Below are 18,984 nucleotides of genomic sequence, written 5' to 3' on the forward strand. Positions count from 1 at the left end.
TCCAGCCCCCGCCACCCTTAATTGGACTACGTATTAGGAGATGAGTGAGTGAGTGATAATGTGCCCATATTCTGAAAATTTAAAAGGACTTTCTATTAATGCTTTTTAAATTTCCAATTTTCTTCATCTGGGCTACCACTGTTGCACTGTTCTTTTGGGAGTCGACGGGCAAATGCCCATATGGACTGACACTCTGTTGTTGAACTTGACTCTGGAAACGTGAAACATTACCTCTCTGGTGAGGAAGGAGCCTGAGCTTGTGCGGGAGGTTGAGTGATACCAACTAGAAATAGTTGGACTCACCTCCACGCACAGCATGGGCTCTGGAACCATAATCCTGGAGACGGGCTGGACGGGCTGGATTCTTTTTACGGAGTTGTCCAGGGTGAGAGGCAATGAGTAGGTGTGGGGATACTCACAGGTCCCTGGCTAGTGCTGTTATTTTGGCTTTTTCCCCAGTGAGCGAGAGGGCTGTCTCTGTACGACTTCATATTGCAGAAAAGAATCTGACTGTTGTTTGTACATATGCACCAAACAACAGTTCAGAATATCCAGCCTTATTAGAGACTCTGAGAGGGATCCTGGAAAAGGTTCCTGCTGGAGACTCCTTAGTTCTACTTGGGGACTTCAGTGCTCAAGTGGGTGTGACTGAGGCCAGCAGGAGTCGCTGTGCAGTCAGTAGGCCTCACTCCCCTGATAGTTAAAGGATTCTTTGGCCACTTAGGCCAGAGCCCGGGTTTTTGGAGACGGATCAGAGCATCTGCCTTCCATGCCGGAGTTCGCGTCCCGAGGGGAGCGAGTGGGAGGAGTCGAAATCATAACACAACGCAGAGCAAAACCACTACATGGGCAACAATGGAAAAACCTGGAGGGGAATGATTGGGAGGAATGGCCCCCCGATCTGAACCCGAGTGGTGTTTTGTTGGACTTTTGTGCTGTGCATGGATTGTCCGTAATAAACACTGTGTTTGAGCACAAGGGTGTTCAAAAGTACACATGGTACCAGAACACCCCAGGTCAAAGGTCGATCGATTTTGTGTCATCAGACCTGCAACCATGTGTCTTGGACACTCGTGTGAAGAGAGGGGTGGAGCTGTCACCTGATCACCACCTGGTGATGAGTAGTCTCAGATGGCGGGGTAAGCCACCAAACCAACCTGGAAGACCTAAACGTGTTGTGAGGGTTTTCTGAGAACGTTTGATGGAAGAGCCTGTTCCGATGGCTTTCAACTCGCACCTCTGAAGAAACTTCTCTCAGATCCCGAGGGAGGTGGCGGACATGGAAACAGAGTGGTTCATTAATCTATTACTGAGGCGGCTGCTTTGAGCTGTGGCCACAAGGTTGTCGGTACTTGCCATGGCGACAACCCGAGAACCCGCTGGTGGACTCCAGCAGTAAGAGAAGCCATCAGACTGAAGAACGAGGCCTTTCATGTTTGGTTGGCACAGAGGTCTCCGAAATCAATGTTGCACAAGCCAGGAAGTAGGGGGCAGTACCTGTAGATTGGCAAACTGGGGTGGTGGTCCCCATCTTTAAAAAAGGGGACTGGAGAGTGTGCTCCAGCCTCAGTGGTGCCTGAGGTAAAAACTATGGCATGGGAGGAGTTTTTGAGAGGCCATGGAAAATGGGTTTCAGTTTCAAAGCAGTTCTGGTAAACTGTCAGGTGCCTCAGGAAAGGGAGGCAGTTCTTAACCCAGGCTGTGTTCAGCAGCAGAGAGGAGAGCTGCTAAACTGGACTGAGGATATTGTCAGACAGTGGAAAGGACAATTTGAGGATCTCTTCAACCCTACTGACATACCCTCAGTCAAGGAGGCATGGATGGAAAAATCGGACGGCTCTGGTACCATCACCCTAGTGGAAGTCACAGAGGTAGTAAAAAAAACTCTTCTCTGGCAAGTTGCAGGGGGTGGATGAGATTCATCCCGAGTTGCTGAAGACTCTGGATGATGTTGGGCTGTCATGGCTGGCACGCTTATGCAATGTTGCATAAGCCAGGAAGTAGGGGACAGTACCTCTAGATTGGCAAACTGGGATGGTGGTCCCCATCTATAAAAAAGGGGACCAGAGGGTGTGCTCCAATTATAGAGGAATCACACTTCTTAGCCTCCCTGGGAAAGTTTATTCCAGGATCCTAGAGAGGAGACTTAAGGTGCCCTGACACTTGGACGACTTTGATCCACGCACTTGCACGCACATCGTCGTGACAATCCCACTTGCTGTGTTCCCAACTGGACGCCCTGCTTTGTTCCACTGGATGCCACGCGTTGTGCGCTGGATGCTGCGTATATAAAATTATTATTTCGTAGTGCTGTAATCATTTTCTGTCAGAGTTGGCTGTGCAAAAGGCTCTAATCGCTTCTGGAATCACAGAGGACCGCTCCACCAACAGCAGCTTTTTTCCTCTCTCTCGTGCTCTGAATGAGAAGAACACATTTTGAACCATCTAAACACCATCTTATTTGTCATGTTTATATTGTAATAGCTTGGTAAAACAGTTGCATGTTCATTTTTTATTGTGAGCAGCTGTAAAGCTATGTTTATGATAGATTTAAGATCTCATTATAATCATTCAGACAAGCTGCGCTGTGATGCAGTGTGCTGACACAGACACTCACATGCAGTGTTTTTAATTGTTTGCGTGCTGTTCATGTAATTAATGTGTGATGGAGCTTTTGAACATTTCAAAATTTTCTTTGCACACTTGCTCGAAGCTGTGCAGAGTTTACGAGTTTGAGACAAGTTTACTCTCCTGCACGGCAGAGTGCATGAAAGTGCATGGATCAAAGTCGTGAAAGTGTCAGGGGGCCTTTAGACCGTTCATTGAACCTCTGATTCAGAAGGAGCAACGCGGGGTCACTTTATTGTTGATTTTGATTTGCAGAGCATTGAGCTGAACCGACAGGCACACAGCTGAGAATATTAGCCAAGTTTATGAAGATGTACTTGAGAATTTTAAAATTCAGAACAAGGTCTCTTTCGTTGTAACTGACAATGCTTCAAATATGATAAAGGCATTCACACCGTTTCCACAAATTCATGTTGAGTGAAGAAGATGAGGAGGATGACACCACTGATCTAGAAGTGGTCAATATAGAGGAGGAAATTGCATACCTTCCCCCAGAAAGAACATGCTGCTTTGCCCATAGCCTACAACTATTGGTCCATGATACTGTGGAGGAGCTTGATTACCCCCCCCCCCCCCCCAGCTAAAGTTCAGAAACTTGTATCTTTTTGTCATGTATCCACACATGCTACAGATGTCCTAGAGGGAATGTGTAATCTTCAGCCTGCTAATATCACCCAATGGAATAGCCAACTCAGGATGTTGTGATCAGTCCTTTCAGTTCCCAGCGATGTCCTTGCTGAGCTCAACTGTCCTACCCAGCTGTCTGTATATGAATTCAAAATCATCCAGGAGCTTTGTGAAGTGTTAGAACCTTGTGAGGAAGCTACAGATGGCTGGCTGGCAGACAGAGTAATCAGTGATATCAAGATCAATCAATCAATTTTATTTATATAGCGCCAAATCACAACAAACAGTTGCCCCAAGGCACTTTATATTGTAAGGCAAGGCCATACAATAATTACGTAAAAACCCAAACGGTCAAAACGACCCCCTGTGAGCAAGCACTTGGTGACAGTGGGAAGGAAAAACTCCCTTTTAACAAGAAGAAACCTCCAGCAGAACCAGGCTCAGGGAGGGGCAGTCTTCTGCTGGGACTGGTTGGGGCTGAGGGAGAGAACCAGGAAAAAGACATGCTGTGGAGGGGAGCAGAGATCAATCACTAATGATTAAATGCAGAGTGGTGCATACAGAGCAAAAAGAGAAAGAAACAGTGCATCATGGGAACCCCCCAGCAGTCTACATCTATAGCAGCATAACTAAGGGATGGTTCAGGGTCACCTGATCCAGCCCTAACTATAAGCTTTAGCAAAAAGTAAAGTTTTAAGCCTAATCTTAAAAGTAGAGAGGGTGTCTGTCTCCCTGATCTGAATTGGGAGCTGGTTCCACAGGAGAGGGGCCCGAAAGCTGAAGGCTCTGCCTCCCATTCTACTCTTACAAACCCTAGGAACTACAAGTAAGCCTGCAGTCTGAGAGCGCAGCGCTCTATTGGGGTGATATGGTACTATGAGGTCCCTAAGATAAGATGGGACCTGATTATTCAAAACCTTATAAGTAAGAAGAAGAATTTTAAATTCTATTCTAGAATTAACAGGAAGCCAATGAAGAGAGGCCAATATGGGTGAGATATGCTCTCTCCTTCTAGTCCCCGTTAGTACCCTAGCTGCAGCATTTTGAATTAACTGAAGGCTTTTCAGGGAACTTTTAGGACAACCTGATAATAATGAATTACAATAATCCAGCCTAGAGGAAATAAATGCATGAATTAGTTTTTCAGCATCACTCTGAGACAAGACCTTTCTAATTTTAGAGATATTGCGTAAATGCAAAAAAGCAGTCCTACATATTTGTTTAATATGCACTTTGAATGACATATCCTGATCAAAAATGACTCCAAGATTTCTCACAGTATTACTAGAGGTCAGGGTAATGCCATCCAGAGTAAGGATCTGGTTAGACACCATGTTTCTAAGATTTGTGGGGCCAAGTACAATAACTTCAGTTTTATCTGAGTTTAAAAGCAGGAAATTAGAGGTCATCCATGTCTTTATGTCTTTAAGACAATCCTGCAGTTTAGCTAATTGGTGTGTGTCCTCTGGCTTCATGGATAGATAAAGCTGGGTATCAGCTGCGTAACAATGAAAATTTAAGCAATGCCGTCTAATAATACTGCCTAAGGGAAGCATGTATAAAGTGAATAAAATTGGTCCTAGCACAGAACCTTGTGGAACTCCATAATTAACCTTTGTCTGTGAAGAAGATTCCCCATTTACATGAACAAATTGTAATCTATTAGATAAATATGATTCAAACCACCGCAGCGCAGTGTCTTTAATACCTTTGGCATGCTCTAATCTCTGTAATAAAATTTTATGGTCAACAGTATCAAAAGCAGCACTGAGGTCTAACAGAACAAGCACAGAGATGAGTCCACTGTCTGAGGCCATAAGATCATTTGTAACCTTCACTAATGCTGTTTCTGTACTATGATGAATTCTAAAACCTGACTGAAACTCTTAAAATAGACCATTCCTCTGCAGATGATCAGTTAGCTGTTTTACAACTACCCTTTCAAGAATTTTTGAGAGAAAAGGAAGGTTGGAGATTGGCCTATAATTAGCTAAGATAGCTGGGTCAAGTGATGGCTTTTTAAGTAATGGTTTAATTACTGCCACCTTAAAAGCCTGTGGTACATAGCCAACTAATAAAGATAGATTGATCATATTTAAGATCGAAGCATTAAATAATGGTAGGGCTTCCTTGAGCAGCCTGGTAGGAATGGGGTCTAATAGACATGTTGATGGCTTGGATGAAGTAACTAATGAAAATAACTCAGACAGAACAATCAGAGAGAAAGAGTCTAACCAAATACCGGCATCACTGAAAGCAGCCAAAGATAACGATACGTCTTTGGGATGGTTATGAGTAATTTTTTCTCTAATAGTTAAAATTTTATTAGCAAAGAAAGTCATGAAGTCATTACTAGTTAAAGTTAAAGGAATACTCGGCTCAATAGAGCTCTGACTCTTTGTCAGCCTGGCTACAGTGCTGAAAAGAAACCTGGGGTTGTTCTTATTTTCTTCAATTAGTGATGAGTAGTAAGATGTCCTAGCTTTACGGAGGGCTTTTTTATAGAGCAACAGACTCTTTTTCCAGGCTAAGTGAAGATCTTCTAAATTAGTGAGATGCCATTTCCTCTCCAACTTACGGGTTATCTGCTTTAAGCTGCGAGTTTGTGAGTTATACCACGGAGTCAGGCACTTCTGATTTAAAGCTCTCTTTTTCAGAGGAGCTACAGCATCCAAAGTTGTCTTCAATGAGGATGTAAAACTATTGACGAGATACTCTATCTCACTTACAGAGTTTAGGTAGCTACTCTGCACTGTGTTGGTATATGGCATTAGAGAACATAAAGAAGGAATCATATCCTTAAACCTGGTTACAGCGCTTTCTGAAAGACTTCTAGTGTAATGAAACTTATTCCCCACTGCTGGGTAGTCCATCAGAGTAAATGTAAATGTTTTTAAGAAATGATCAGACAGAAGGGAGTTTTCAGGGAATACTGTTAAGTCTTCAATTTCCATACCATAAGTCAGAACAAGATTTAAGATATGATTAAAGTGGTGGGTGGACTCATTTACATTTTGAGCAAAGCCAATTGAGTCTAATAATAGATTAAATGCAGTGTTGAGGCTGTCATTCTCAGCATCTGTGTGGATGTTAAAATCGCCCACTATAATTATCTTATCTGAGCTAAGCACTAAGTCAGACAAAAGGTCTGAAAATTCACAGAGAAACTCACAGTAACGACCAGGTGGACGATAGATAATAACAAATAAAACTGGTTTTTGGGACTTCCAATTTGGATGGACAAGACTAAGAGTCAAGCTTTCAAATGAATTAAAGCTCTGTCTGGGTTTTTGATTAATTAATAAGATGGAATGGAAGATTGCTGCTAATCCTCCGCCACGGCCCGTGCTACGAGCGTTCTGGCAGTTAGTGTGACTCGGGGGTGTTGACTCATTTAAACTAACATATTCATCCTGCTGTAACCAGGTTTCTGTAAGGCAGAATAAATCAATATGTTGATCAATTATTATATCATTTACTAACAGGGACTTAGAAGAGAGAGACCTAATGTTTAATAGACCACATTTAACTGTTTTAGTCTGTGGTGCAGTTGAAGGTGCTATATTATTTTTTCTTTTTGAATTTTTATGCTTAAATAGATTTTTTCTGGTTATTGGTGGTCTGGGAGCAGGCACCGTCTCTACGGGGATGGGGTAATGAGGGGATGGCAGGGGGAGAGAAGCTGCAGAGAGGTGTGTAAGACTACAACTCTGCTTCCTGGTCCCAACCCTGGATAGTCACGGTTTGGAGGATTTAAGAAAATTGGCCAGATTTCTAGAAATGAGAGCTGCTCCATCCAAAGTGGGATGGATGCCGTCTCTCCTAACAATACCAGGTTTTCCCCAGAAGCTTTGCCAATTATCTATGCAGCCCACCTCATTTTTTGGACACCACTCAGACAGCCAGCAATTCAAGGAGAACATGCGGCTAAACATGTCACTCCCGGTCCGATTGGGGAGGGGCCCAGAGAAAACTACAGAGTCCGACATTGTTTTTGCAAAGTTACACACCGATTCAATGTTGATTTTAGTGACCTCCGATTGGCGTAACCGGGTGTCATTACTGCCGACGTGAATTACAATCTTACCAAATTTACGCTTAGCCTTAGCCAGCAGTTTCAAATTTCCTTCAATGTCACCTGCTCTGGCCCCCGGAAGACAATTGACTATGGTTGCTGGTGTCGCCAACTTCACATTTCTCAAAACAGAGTCGCCAATAACCAGAGTTTGATCCTCGGCGGGTGTGTCGCCGAGTGGGGGAAAAACCGTTAGAAATGTGAACGGGTTGGCGGTGTACACGGGGCTTCTGTTTAGAACTACGCTTCCTCCTCACAGTCACCCAGTCGGCCTGCTTTCCCGGCTGCTCGGGATCTGCCAGAGGGAAACTAACGGCGGCTGAGCTACCTTGGTCCGCACCGACTACAGGGGCCTGGCTAGCTGTAGAATTTTCCACGGTGCGGAGCCGAGTCTCCAATTTGCCCAGCCTGGCCTCCAAAGCTACGAATAAGCTACACTTATTACAAGTACCATTACTGCTAAAGGAGGCCGAGGAATAACTAAACATTTCACACCCAGAGCAGAAAAGTGCAGGAGAGACAGGAGAACTGCCATGCTAAACCGGCTAAGAGCTAGTAGCTGCGCTAAGCTAGTGGATTCCTAAAAACACACAAAGTGAATAATGTGTAAATAATTAATTTAGAGGTGATTCAGCAGAGGGAGTGCTTTAGTTAAGGCACGTGAAGATTACACTGTGAAACAAATCGTTATCTAGGTAACTAGATCAATCTAACTGCGCAGATTAAACAGCTAACAGATACAGAAAAACACCGCTGTGCTCCGGAACAGGAAGTGATACAATACCGCAGTGAGAGCCAACCACCAGTAGAGGCAAGCAAGCAAGATCTATGATTCCCTTGTGTCAGAGGCTTATGACATACAATTACAGCTGTCACGATGACGAGGAACAAAAAGTTTGTGTCCACGTTACAAACCTGACTTGACAAATGTCTTCAAATATTTGAGGACATGGAGTGCTTCCAGTTGGCTGCCATGCTTGATCCCAGATTCAAACTGGACTGTTGTATTGATGAAGAGCACATCCTAATTAAAATCTCCTTTCTGCAAGAATCAAATCCACGCTCGTGTTCGTGCGCATGAACACAGTACGAGTCGCGTACGCTGTCGCCTTCAATAATTTTTTCATAGATTCAGTCAAATCTATAGCCCAAGGGTTTTCCCCTAATGTCACACAGAGCTCTCCAGTTGTAACCGTGGAGCCAGCTTTCACTTTTAAGTGTGTCTCAGAAACTCAGGTGTCACAAATTATCTCTACCCTAAAATCTTCAAGAACAAAAGATAGTTTTGGTATGTATGCTCTAATGCTAAAAGACTTGGCTGCATTTTTAATTAACCCAATTGCAACCATTATTAATCAATCATTTGCACAGGCTCTGTTTCCTAAAATATGGAAGTCTGCTGCTGTAATTCCAGTGTTCAAATCTGGTGATAAGTTTTCAGTTCAAAATTATTGTCCAATTAATATTTTGTCTACGGTGTCAAAGGTCTTGGAGAACATTGTAGCTGAACAAATGACTCAACACCTCAACGATTTAATTTTTCTCCTGGGGCGTTAAAATGGGTTGAGTCGTATCTGTCAAGTAGGTCACAATCTGTAAGAATTGGTAATTATCACTCACCTTCTCTCTGTCTTAATACAGGAGTGCCCCAGGGCTCAATTTTAGGGCCACTATTATTTTCATTATATATAAATAATCTCCTGTTGGTCTGCCCAAATTTGTTCACTCAAATGTATGCTGATGATTCTGTTCTTTATGTACATGGAAATAATGTACAGCAGGTCTGTGACAAATTAATACAGTCCATGGCTGATGTCACAACATGGCTTGAGGAAAATTGTTTACAACTTCATGTATCAAAAACTGTTACAATGTTTTTTACATGATCTAAAAGTCTAGTCACTGAACCAAATGTCTATGTGGCAGGGGAAAGGATCAAAGTGGTGTCTGAATATAAATATTTAAGGGTCTGGCTCGATGACACATTCACATTTAAAACACAGGTTAAAAAAGTGTGTCACAAAGTTAAATTTAGCCTCTCTAATTTTCGTTATATACGGCCTCAACTATCTGTACAGGCAGCTAAAGTTTTTATGCATGCAATGATTTTATCACATATTGAATACTGCCTGACTACATGGTCCAATGCAAATGTAACAGCGCTCAAGCCACTAGAGACCCTTTATAAACAAACTATCAAAGTATTGGATAGGAAGCCTCAGCGCTATTCATTAATGTACATTGTCCCTGTCAAATAAACAAATAAATAAATATCAGCATTTCATGCAAGTCTGCCTCTCTCTCTCTCTCACACTCACACATGCCACATGTGTTGAGGGGGGAGCCGACACTCTGGCACACCATGTGTGTTGCTAGGTTACGCCACACTCATTTAGCACTTAGACACTTTTCACAGACAGCTCAAATGTGGTCACCTGCTGTCTACTATCATGCCGGGAGCGTGAATAGCCAGGCCTTTTATAAGTCCTCAGTGAGCCGTGTTAGATGATTGTGTGTAGCATTTGGAATTTGGCCGACACCTGTCGCGAGAGGGATCGAATGGGCACTCGCTGTCTTTCTGCCACTTGTGTGTGCAAATGGTTGTTGCGACAGCTGTATGAAGCAGCTCTGATTTTGCACAAGTGGCATGTAATTCCTCCTTCGTGCGCCAGTCGGCTTCAATCGTGTTATCTGTGAAGGGGCCCTAAGGTGTGCCTGAGGATGAGGATGAGGATCCTTTGGTGTTTTGGAAAGAAAACCAGAGCAGTTTTTCAAACCTTCCTGAATTTGCCTGGCCATACCTGCATCCTCTGCAGCTGCTGAGTGGATCTTTAGTGTTGCAGGAAAGATATTCCAACCAGAAAGATGTCTCAGTGATAAAACCTTTGAGGAACCTATGACAGTTAGGTGCAACAATGTTACCCTATCTGTAATAAATGATTATGGCATTTTCTACAATTTTTTTTGTTTGTTTGTAATTTACTCATTTTAAAATAAAAATAATATTACACAATGTTCAAATTGGAGGGAATTTGTAAATTCTTCCTGTTACTTGGCTATAAGGAATTTCTCTGAATTGCAGTGAATTTAATTACAGTTCCTGTAATTCCAATTCAACATCCTGTGGGGTAGAGCCAGTTCAGTTCAAATGAATTGAATTGAAATTCCAGATATGGAATTTTTTATAAGCCTGCTGTACATACCATATGGATAAATTAGACTCTGATCCACTTCATATTACAGTATCCTGGTGATAATCATCGGCCCGATCTTAGTACGTGTGATAGAATTTACTTCTAACATTATAGAAGTTTCTCTGCGGATGAATGATTGGATGATTATAAAACATTATAGTTTGCTTTACCTTTGCCTAGCCACTTGTTGTTGTCCTCAGGCTGTCCCACAGAGTGCAGACGGGTTAGGTGCTAAGTAGTATGAAGGTACAAAGGTCCTTCTCTTTGGTCATGCTCTTCATGTTCAAGAGCATGGTCTTTCAGTTTGAGGGCATGATTTATTAAATTTCACCTGTTCTCTTCCTCATTCAGATTTCTTTCTTCTTCTTGTTTTACAGTGGTCGTTATAAATCTTAATGGTGTATTACAATCACATTCTCCGGAGTGTGGCTCAGACAATACCTCATTCAGATCATGATACAAGCACATGTCACGTGTAGACTGCCATCTTGTGGCTATAGATGATAGTGCAGTATTTTTTGACAAGGAAGTTGCTTTGACATATGTTACAGAACCACCCAGTCAACTTAAAAAAGCAATATGTTTGGAAATATGTTAAATTCCATCACACTTTTTATTGTTAAAATCCCAATAAATTTTTTTGATGTAAGTAATTTTCAGTGTTGGGGGGGGTCACCGAACCTAATTGACCTGTTGTCCTAACTGATATAAGACAAACAGGTTTAACACACATCTGTGCACAGACAGACACAGCTTGTGAAAGAAGCATGCCTTCAATCACATTTCTTCAACACACCCATCCCACTTACGCACAATATATGTTGTTCAGTTTTAATGACGGCAAACTTTGTCCTCTTTCAGCTAAAACTGGTGATCAGAAAGGGGAATGCCACAGAAAATGTCTACATGGGTGAGTGATTCAGTGCTGTTACTAACACGAGTACTCAAAACATTTTCTGTCTTCACATTGTGTTCCATTCAGCACAAAATGCAGCTAAGTGCAACTCAGTAAAGGAAGAACAGAGTATGAATTTAGCCTAACTGGATCTCAGCATCTGTTAGTAGAGATGTTCCAGACCAAATGTCCTTCTAATGAAAAGGGGGCTTTGGTGTCACAAGAATGTTTTCAGGAGCTCTTATCATGAGGAACCATTTTGGTTACTGTACTATTTGATACCTGACTACAGGGTGTTTTCTCTCCAAAGTTGGAGGAACTACTGGATTTTAATTTTAAAGACTGTGCAACAGGCCAGGCCTGGTTAAGAACCCACCTCCATATGTCTGCCAAGCTTGGTCCAACTAAGATTACCAGACCTTGACCTCAGTCAATTTGAAATTTGCCAAAATTAACCTTTTAAGGGGAATTCTGGGGACAACTGTCATCCACATACCAAGTGTGGTGGAGTGGACAAAAACAAACAAACAGAAACGTATATGATCTTAACTCCAGCAGTTGACTTTTGGCAAATTTGACCTTTCTTGAATGTTTAAGAAACCCACCTATGTACGAGTATGTTTACCAATTTTGGTAAAAACAACACCACCAAAAAAACAAGTATATGTATATGTGTATATATGTATATGTGTATATATATATATATATGTATATGTATATATATATATAGTAGTGCTATGTGACTAAAAAGATTAATCCAGGTTTTGAGTATATTTCTTATTGTTACATGGGAAACAAGGTACCAGTAGATTCAGTAGATTCTCACAAATCCAACAAGACCAAGCATTCATGATATGCACACTCTTAAGGCTATGAAATTGGGCTATTATTTAAAAAAAAGTAGAAAAGGGGGTGTTCACAATAATAGTAGTGTGGCATTCAGTCAGTGAGTTCGTCAATTTTGTGGAACAAACAGGTGTGAATCAGGTGTCCCCTATGTAAGGATGAAGCCAGCACCTGCTGAACATGCTTTTCTCTTTGAAAGCCTGTGGAAAATGGGACGTTCAAGTCATTGTGAGAGGGGAAAACATATAAGCAAGTGCAAAAAATTATAGGTTGTTCATCTACAATGATCTCTAATGCTTTAAAATGAACAAAAAAAAAACAGACACGCTTGGGGAAAAAAAGGAAAAGAGAATAGAAAAAGAAAATAGAAAACAACCATCAAAATGGATAGAAGAATAACCAGAATGACAAAGGTCACCCATTGATCATTAACAGGATGATCAAAGACAGTCTGGAGTTACCTGTAAGTGCTGTGACAGTTAGAAGATGCCTGTGTGAAGCTAATTTATTTTCAAGAATCCCCCGCAAAGTCCCTCTGTTAAATAAAATACATGTGCAGAAGAGGTTACAATTTGCCAAAGTACACATCAACTGGCCTAAAGAGAAATGGAGCAATATTTTGTGGACTGATGAGAGTAAAATTGTTCTTTTTGGGTCCAAGGGCCACAGACAGTTTGTGAGACGACCCCCAAACTCTGAATTCAAGCCACAGTTCACAGTGAAGACAGTGAAGCATGGTGGTGCAAGCATCATGGACCAGGAGGCAGAGCTGTGGTCTTACACACCTCTCTGCAGCTTCTCTCCCCCTGCCATCCCCTCATTACCCCATCCCCGTAGAGACGGTGCCTGCTCCCAGACTACCAATAACCAGCAAAAATCTATTTAAGCATAAAAATTCAAAAAGAAAAAATAATATAGCACCTTCAATTGCACCACAGACTAAAACAGTTAAATGTGGTCTATTAAACATTAGGTCTCTCTCTTCTAAGTCCCTGTTAGTAAATGATATAATAATTGATCAACGTATTGATTTATTCTGCCTAACAGAAACCTGGTTACAGCAGGATGAATGTGTTAGTTTAAATGAGTCAACACCCCCGAGTCACACTAACTGTCAGAATGCTCGTAGCACGGGCCGTGGCGGAGGATTAGCAGCAATCTTCCATTTCAGCTTATTAATTAATCAAAAACCTAGACAGAGCTTTAATTCATTTGAAAGCTTGTCTCTTAGTCTTGTCCATCCAAATTGGAAGTCCCAAAAAACAGTTTTATTTATTATCTATCGTCCACCTGGTTGTTACTGTGAGTTTCTCTGTGAATTTTCAGACCTTTTGTCTGACTTAGTGCTTAGTTCAGATAAGATAATTATAGTGGGCGATTTTAATATCCACACAGATGCTGAGAATGACAGCCTCAACACTGCATTTAATCTATTATTGGACTCTATCGGCTTTGCTCAAAAAGTAAATGAGTCCACCCACCACTTTAATCATATCTTAGATCTTGTTCTGACTTATGGTATGGAAATAGAAGACTTAACAGTATTCCCTGAAAACTCCCTTCTGTCTGATCATTTTTTAATAACATTTACATTTACCCTGATGGACTACCCTGCAGTGGGGAATAAGTTTCATTACACTAGAAGTCTTTCAGAAAGCGCTGTAACTAGGTTTAAGGATATGATTCCTTCGTTATGTTCTCTAATGTCATATACCAGCACAGAGCAGAGTAGCTACCTAAACTCTGTAAGGGAGTTAGAGTATCTCGTCAATAGTTTTACATCCTCTTTGAAGACAACTTTGGATGCTGTAGCTCCTCTGAAAAAGAGAGCTTTAAATCAGAAGTGTCTGACTCCGTGGTATAACTCACAAACTCGTAGCTTAAAGCAGATAACCCGTAAGTTGGAGAGGAAATGGCGTCTCACTAATTTAGAAGATCTTCACTTAGCCTGGAAAAAGAGTTTGTTGCTCTATAAAAAAGCCCTCCGTAAAGCTAGGACATCTTTCTACTCATCACTAATTGAAGAAAATAAGAATAACCTCAGGTATCTTTTCAGCACTGTAGCTAGGCTGACAAAGAGTCAGAGCTCTATTGAGCTGAGTATTCCATTAACTTTAACTAGTAATGACTTCATGACTTTCTTTGCTAACAAAATTTTGACTATTAGAGAAAAAATTACTCATAACCATCCCAAAGATGTATCGTTATCTTTGGCTGCTTTCAGTGATGCCGGTATTTGGTTAGACTCTTTCTCTCCGGTTGTTCTGTCTGAGTTATTTTCATTGGTTGCTTCGTCCAAACCATCGGCATGTTTATTGGACCCCATTCCTGCCAGGCTGCTCAAGGAAGTCCTACCATTATTTAATGCTTCAATCTTAAATATGATCAATCTATCTTTGTTAGTTGGTTATGTACCACAGGCCTTTAAGGTGGCAGTAATTAAACCATTACTTAAAAAGCCATCACTTGACCCAGCTATCTTAGCTAATTATAGGCCAATTTCCAACCTTCCTTTTCTCTCAAAGATTCTTGAGAGGGTAGTTGTAAAACAGCTAACTGATCACCTGCAGAGGAATGGTCTATTTGAAGAGTTTCAGTCAGGTTTTAGAATTCATCATAGTACAGAAACAGCATTAGTGAAGGTTACAAATGATCTTCTTATGGCTTCGGACAGTGGACTTATCTCTGTGCTTGTTCTGTTGGACCTCAGTGCTGCTTTTGATACTGTTGACCATAAAATTTTATTACAGAGATTAGAGCATGTCATTGGTATTAAAGGCACTGCGCTGCGGTGGTTTGAATCATATTTGTCTAATAGATTACAGTTTGTTCATGTAAATGGGGAATCTTCTTCACAGACTAAAGTTAATTATGGAGTTCCACAAGGTTCTGTGCTAGGACCAATTTTATTCACTTTATACATGCTTCCCTTAGGCAGTATTATTAGACGGTAGTGCTTAAATTTTCATTGTTACGCAGATGATACCCAGCTTTATCTATCCATGAAGCCAGAGGATACACACCAATTAGCTAAACTGCAGGATTGTCTTATAGACATAAAGACATGGATGACCTCTAATTTCCTGCTTTTAAACTCAGATAAAACTGAAGTTATTGTACTTGGCCCCACAAATCTTAGAAGCATGGTGTCTAACCAGATCGTTACTCTGGATGGCATTTCCCTGATCTCTAGTAATACTGTGAGAAATCTTGGAGTCATTTTTGATCAGGATATGTCATTCAAAGCGCATATTAAACAAATATGTAGGACTGCCTTTTTGCATTTACGCAATATCTCTAAAATCAGAAAGGTCTTGTCTCAGAGTGATGCTGAAAAACTAATTCATGCATTTATTTCCTCTAGGCTGGACTATTGTAATTCATTATTATCAGGTTGTCCTAAAAGTTCCCTAAAAAGCCTTCAGTTGGTTCAGAATGCTGCAGCTAGAGTACTGACGGGGACTAGCAGGAGAGAGCATATCTCACCCGTGTTGGCCTCTCTTCATTGGCTTCCTGTTAATTCTAGAATAGAATTTAAAATTCTTCTTCTTACTTATAAGGTTTTGAATAATCAGGTCCCATCTTATCTTAGGGACCTCGTAGTACCATATTACCCCATTAGAGCGCTTCGTTCTCAGACTGCGGGCTTACTTGTAGTTCCTAGGGTTTGTAAGAGTAGAATGGGAGGCAGAGCCTTCAGCTTTCAGGCTCCTCTCCTGTGGAACCAGCTCCCAATTCAGATCAGGGAGACAGATACCCTCTCTACTTTTAAGATTAGGCTTAAAACTTTCCTTTTCGCTAAGGCTTATAGTTAGGGCTGGATCGGGTGACCCTGGACCATCCCTTGGTTATGCTGCTTTAGACGTAGATTGTGGGGGGGTTCCCATGATGCACTGTTTCTTTCTCTTTTTGCTCCGTATGCATCACTCTGCATTTAATCATTAGTGATCGATCTCTGCCCCCCTTCACGGCATGTCTTTTTCCTGTTTTTTTCCCTCAGCCCCAACCAGTCTCAGCAGAAGACTGCCCCTCCCTGAGCCTGGTTCTGCTGGAGGTTTCTTCCTGTTAAAAGGGAGTTTTTCCTTCCCACTGTTGCCAAGTGCTTGCTCACAGGGGGTCGTTTTGACCGTTGGGGTTTTTCATAATTATTGTATGGCCTTGCCTTACAATATGGAGCGCCTTGGGGCAACTGTTTATTGTGATTTGGCGCTATATAAGAAAAAAGTTGATTGATTGATTGATCATGATATGGGCATGTTTCTCCTACTATGGTGTTGGGCCTATATATCGCATACCAGGTATACTTGAAGAGGTCATGTTGCCTTATGCTGAAGAGGACATGCCCTTGAAATGGGTGTTTCAACAACACAATGACCCCAAGCACACTAGTAAATGAGCAAAATCTTGGTTCCAAACCAACAAAATTAATGCCTCGCAGATGTGAAGAAATCATGAAAAACTGTGGTTATACAACTAAATACTAGTTTAGTGATTCACAGGATTGCTAAAAAAGCAGTTTGAACCCCAAATACACAGCCAGGGCAACTAAGGAGGGACTCTGTAAGAATCATTTTAAGGTCCTGGAGTGGCTGAGCCAGTCTCCAGACCTGAACTCAATAGAAAATCTTTGGAGGGAGCTGAAACATCTGGAGAAGATCTGTGTGGAGGAGTGGACCAAAATCCCTGCTGCAGTGAGCAAACTTGGTCAAGAACTACAGGAAAGGTCTGACCTCTGTAATCGCAAACAAATGTTTTATACCAAATATTAAGGTCTGTTTTTCTATTGTATCATATACTTATTTCAGGCAATAAAATGCAAATTAATTATTTAAAAAAAAAATCATTCAATGTCACTCACTCACTCATCTACAACCACTTATCTTGGATCGGGTCGTGGGTCACACAATGTGATTTTCTGTTTTTTTTTTTTTTTTTTTGAAAGGTTCTGTTTCTCACAGTTGAAGTGTACCTATGATTAAAAATGACCTCTCCATTCTTTGTAGGTGGGAAAACTTGCAAAATCGACAGTGGATCAAATACTTATTTGCCTCACTGTGTGTGTGTGTATATAATATGGACCTTTGACTCCAGTGGCATTGACCTTTATGAAAATAGTCTTAAACAGCAGTTATGGGGTTGACTTTAACCTGAGTACAGTTTGGTGGAAGTCGGCCAAAGAATGTGTGAGAAAGAACAAAGAAATGTTTCACAAATTGTAGTCAATTTATAATTTATTCGTCAATTTTTTTATATCGCACCACATACGTTGCCCCAAGGCACTTCACGTGGGCAAGGTCTAACCTCACCATCCCCCCTGAGCAACCACGTTGGCTACAGTGGTAAGGAAAAACTCCTTCTGGTGTTTTTTGAGGAAGAAACCTCAAGCAGACCAGACTTAGAGTGGTGACCCACTGCTTTGGCCATCCTAACAAATAACAGATTGAACAAGAAGAGTACACACAAATACTCATCAAATATCACCCATGCAAAACCAAAATAAGTTCACAGTCTCGTAAAAGTGGACTTTTAGATTCTTTCAAGGGTCCCAGCCCGTGTCTGTTTCCATGTTTCTGGACCATCAGCCTTGGGGTCCAGTAGGCAGCGTGGTACTTGGGCCTCAGTAGCAGCAGCGAGAGAGAGAGAGAAGAATTGTCAGAATTGATTTAGCGTAAAGCACTTGTTCCCAGCAGCCACCCAACAGAGTAGTTTGTTGTTTAATTGAGCTTCGATTATTAGTGAAGACTCGAATGGTCACAGTAGACCAGTCAACTGTTGGCTTAGGTTCGTAGTTTTCCTGGCTGGCGTCTGGTGGCACGACAGTATGCGTCTTTCTTCATTGTTAGCTTTTTGTGATGACATTACAAACCCAGTTTAAACCATGAGTTTAATCTGTGAACAAGTTGAAGAGCGAGCAGCGGCTGAAGCACGGAGGCGGTTTGCCACGGTGTGAAACGTAGCAGTACACCTGACATTTCTTTGGGAACTTGTTTGTCAGGTTCTGCTTTATCTGCTAACAGTTTCCTGTTTTCTTCCCTCATGTCTGACAGAGTTGACGCTCCCTCAGTTTTACAGCTTCCTGCATGAGATGGAGCGAGCCAAAGCCAGCATGGAGTGTTTCAGCTGAGCACAAGCTCAAACTTCACACATTCTGCTGTGTGGAGGTGCTTCAGAAAACACACGTTTCCATCAACACTTTAAAAGCTTGACATTCTTGTCTTAAATGCAGCTTTCACTGGATTTATGAGATCTTGGACTTTAAAATGACACAGAACATTAAACATTTACACATTTTATTGGATCTGTCAGAAAAGAGTAGGAGGCTGGAGATCAGGCTTGTTTCTCAGTGTCAAATGATTTTTTAAATTTTTTTTTTTTTTTATGTTTCGGTGTGGTGGTGTGGAAGACCCGGAATAGTGGAGTCATGTGACGAACCCAAACAGGACGAGACATGTTGTGTACCGTGATCTTTAAAGGTAGAACAATGAGGAAACAAAGCAGTGGAATCTCATGGAATGCTAAAAGACAAAAAAAAAGAACCTTCATCAGACACCCGGGATGTCTCAGTTCTGTGTCGTACTCGCCGCCACCTCAGCAGTACACCAGAGTTCCTGCTCCATCACAGACACCAGCATCAGCACTAAACTCATCACTAAATCAAATGTTGTCAAAGTGATGGACAGATGAATTAAATTCACTGCAGTCACATTTGGACATTAAGG

General features: G+C 41.6%; 1 protein-coding gene across 2 annotated transcripts in view; it reads left to right on the plus strand.

Annotated features, from left to right (window-relative positions):
• Nucleotides 1-18,783, plus strand: part of commd7 (COMM domain containing 7) — a 39,722-nt gene extending 20,939 nt beyond the window's left edge. For both annotated transcript variants that reach the window (XM_034171679.1, XM_034171680.1), the window contains 2 exons: nt 11,386-11,434; nt 18,313-18,783. In XM_034171679.1, coding sequence (XP_034027570.1) covers nt 11,386-11,434; nt 18,313-18,389 — 126 coding nt within the window. In that variant the 3' untranslated portion in view covers nt 18,390-18,783. The remainder of the gene's footprint in view (nt 1-11,385; nt 11,435-18,312) is intronic.
• The last annotated feature ends 201 nt before the right edge of the window (nt 18,784-18,984 follow it).

Source organism: Thalassophryne amazonica, chromosome 6 (genome assembly GCF_902500255.1).
Source record: "Thalassophryne amazonica chromosome 6, fThaAma1.1, whole genome shotgun sequence".
NCBI lineage: Eukaryota > Metazoa > Chordata > Actinopteri > Batrachoidiformes > Batrachoididae > Thalassophryne > Thalassophryne amazonica.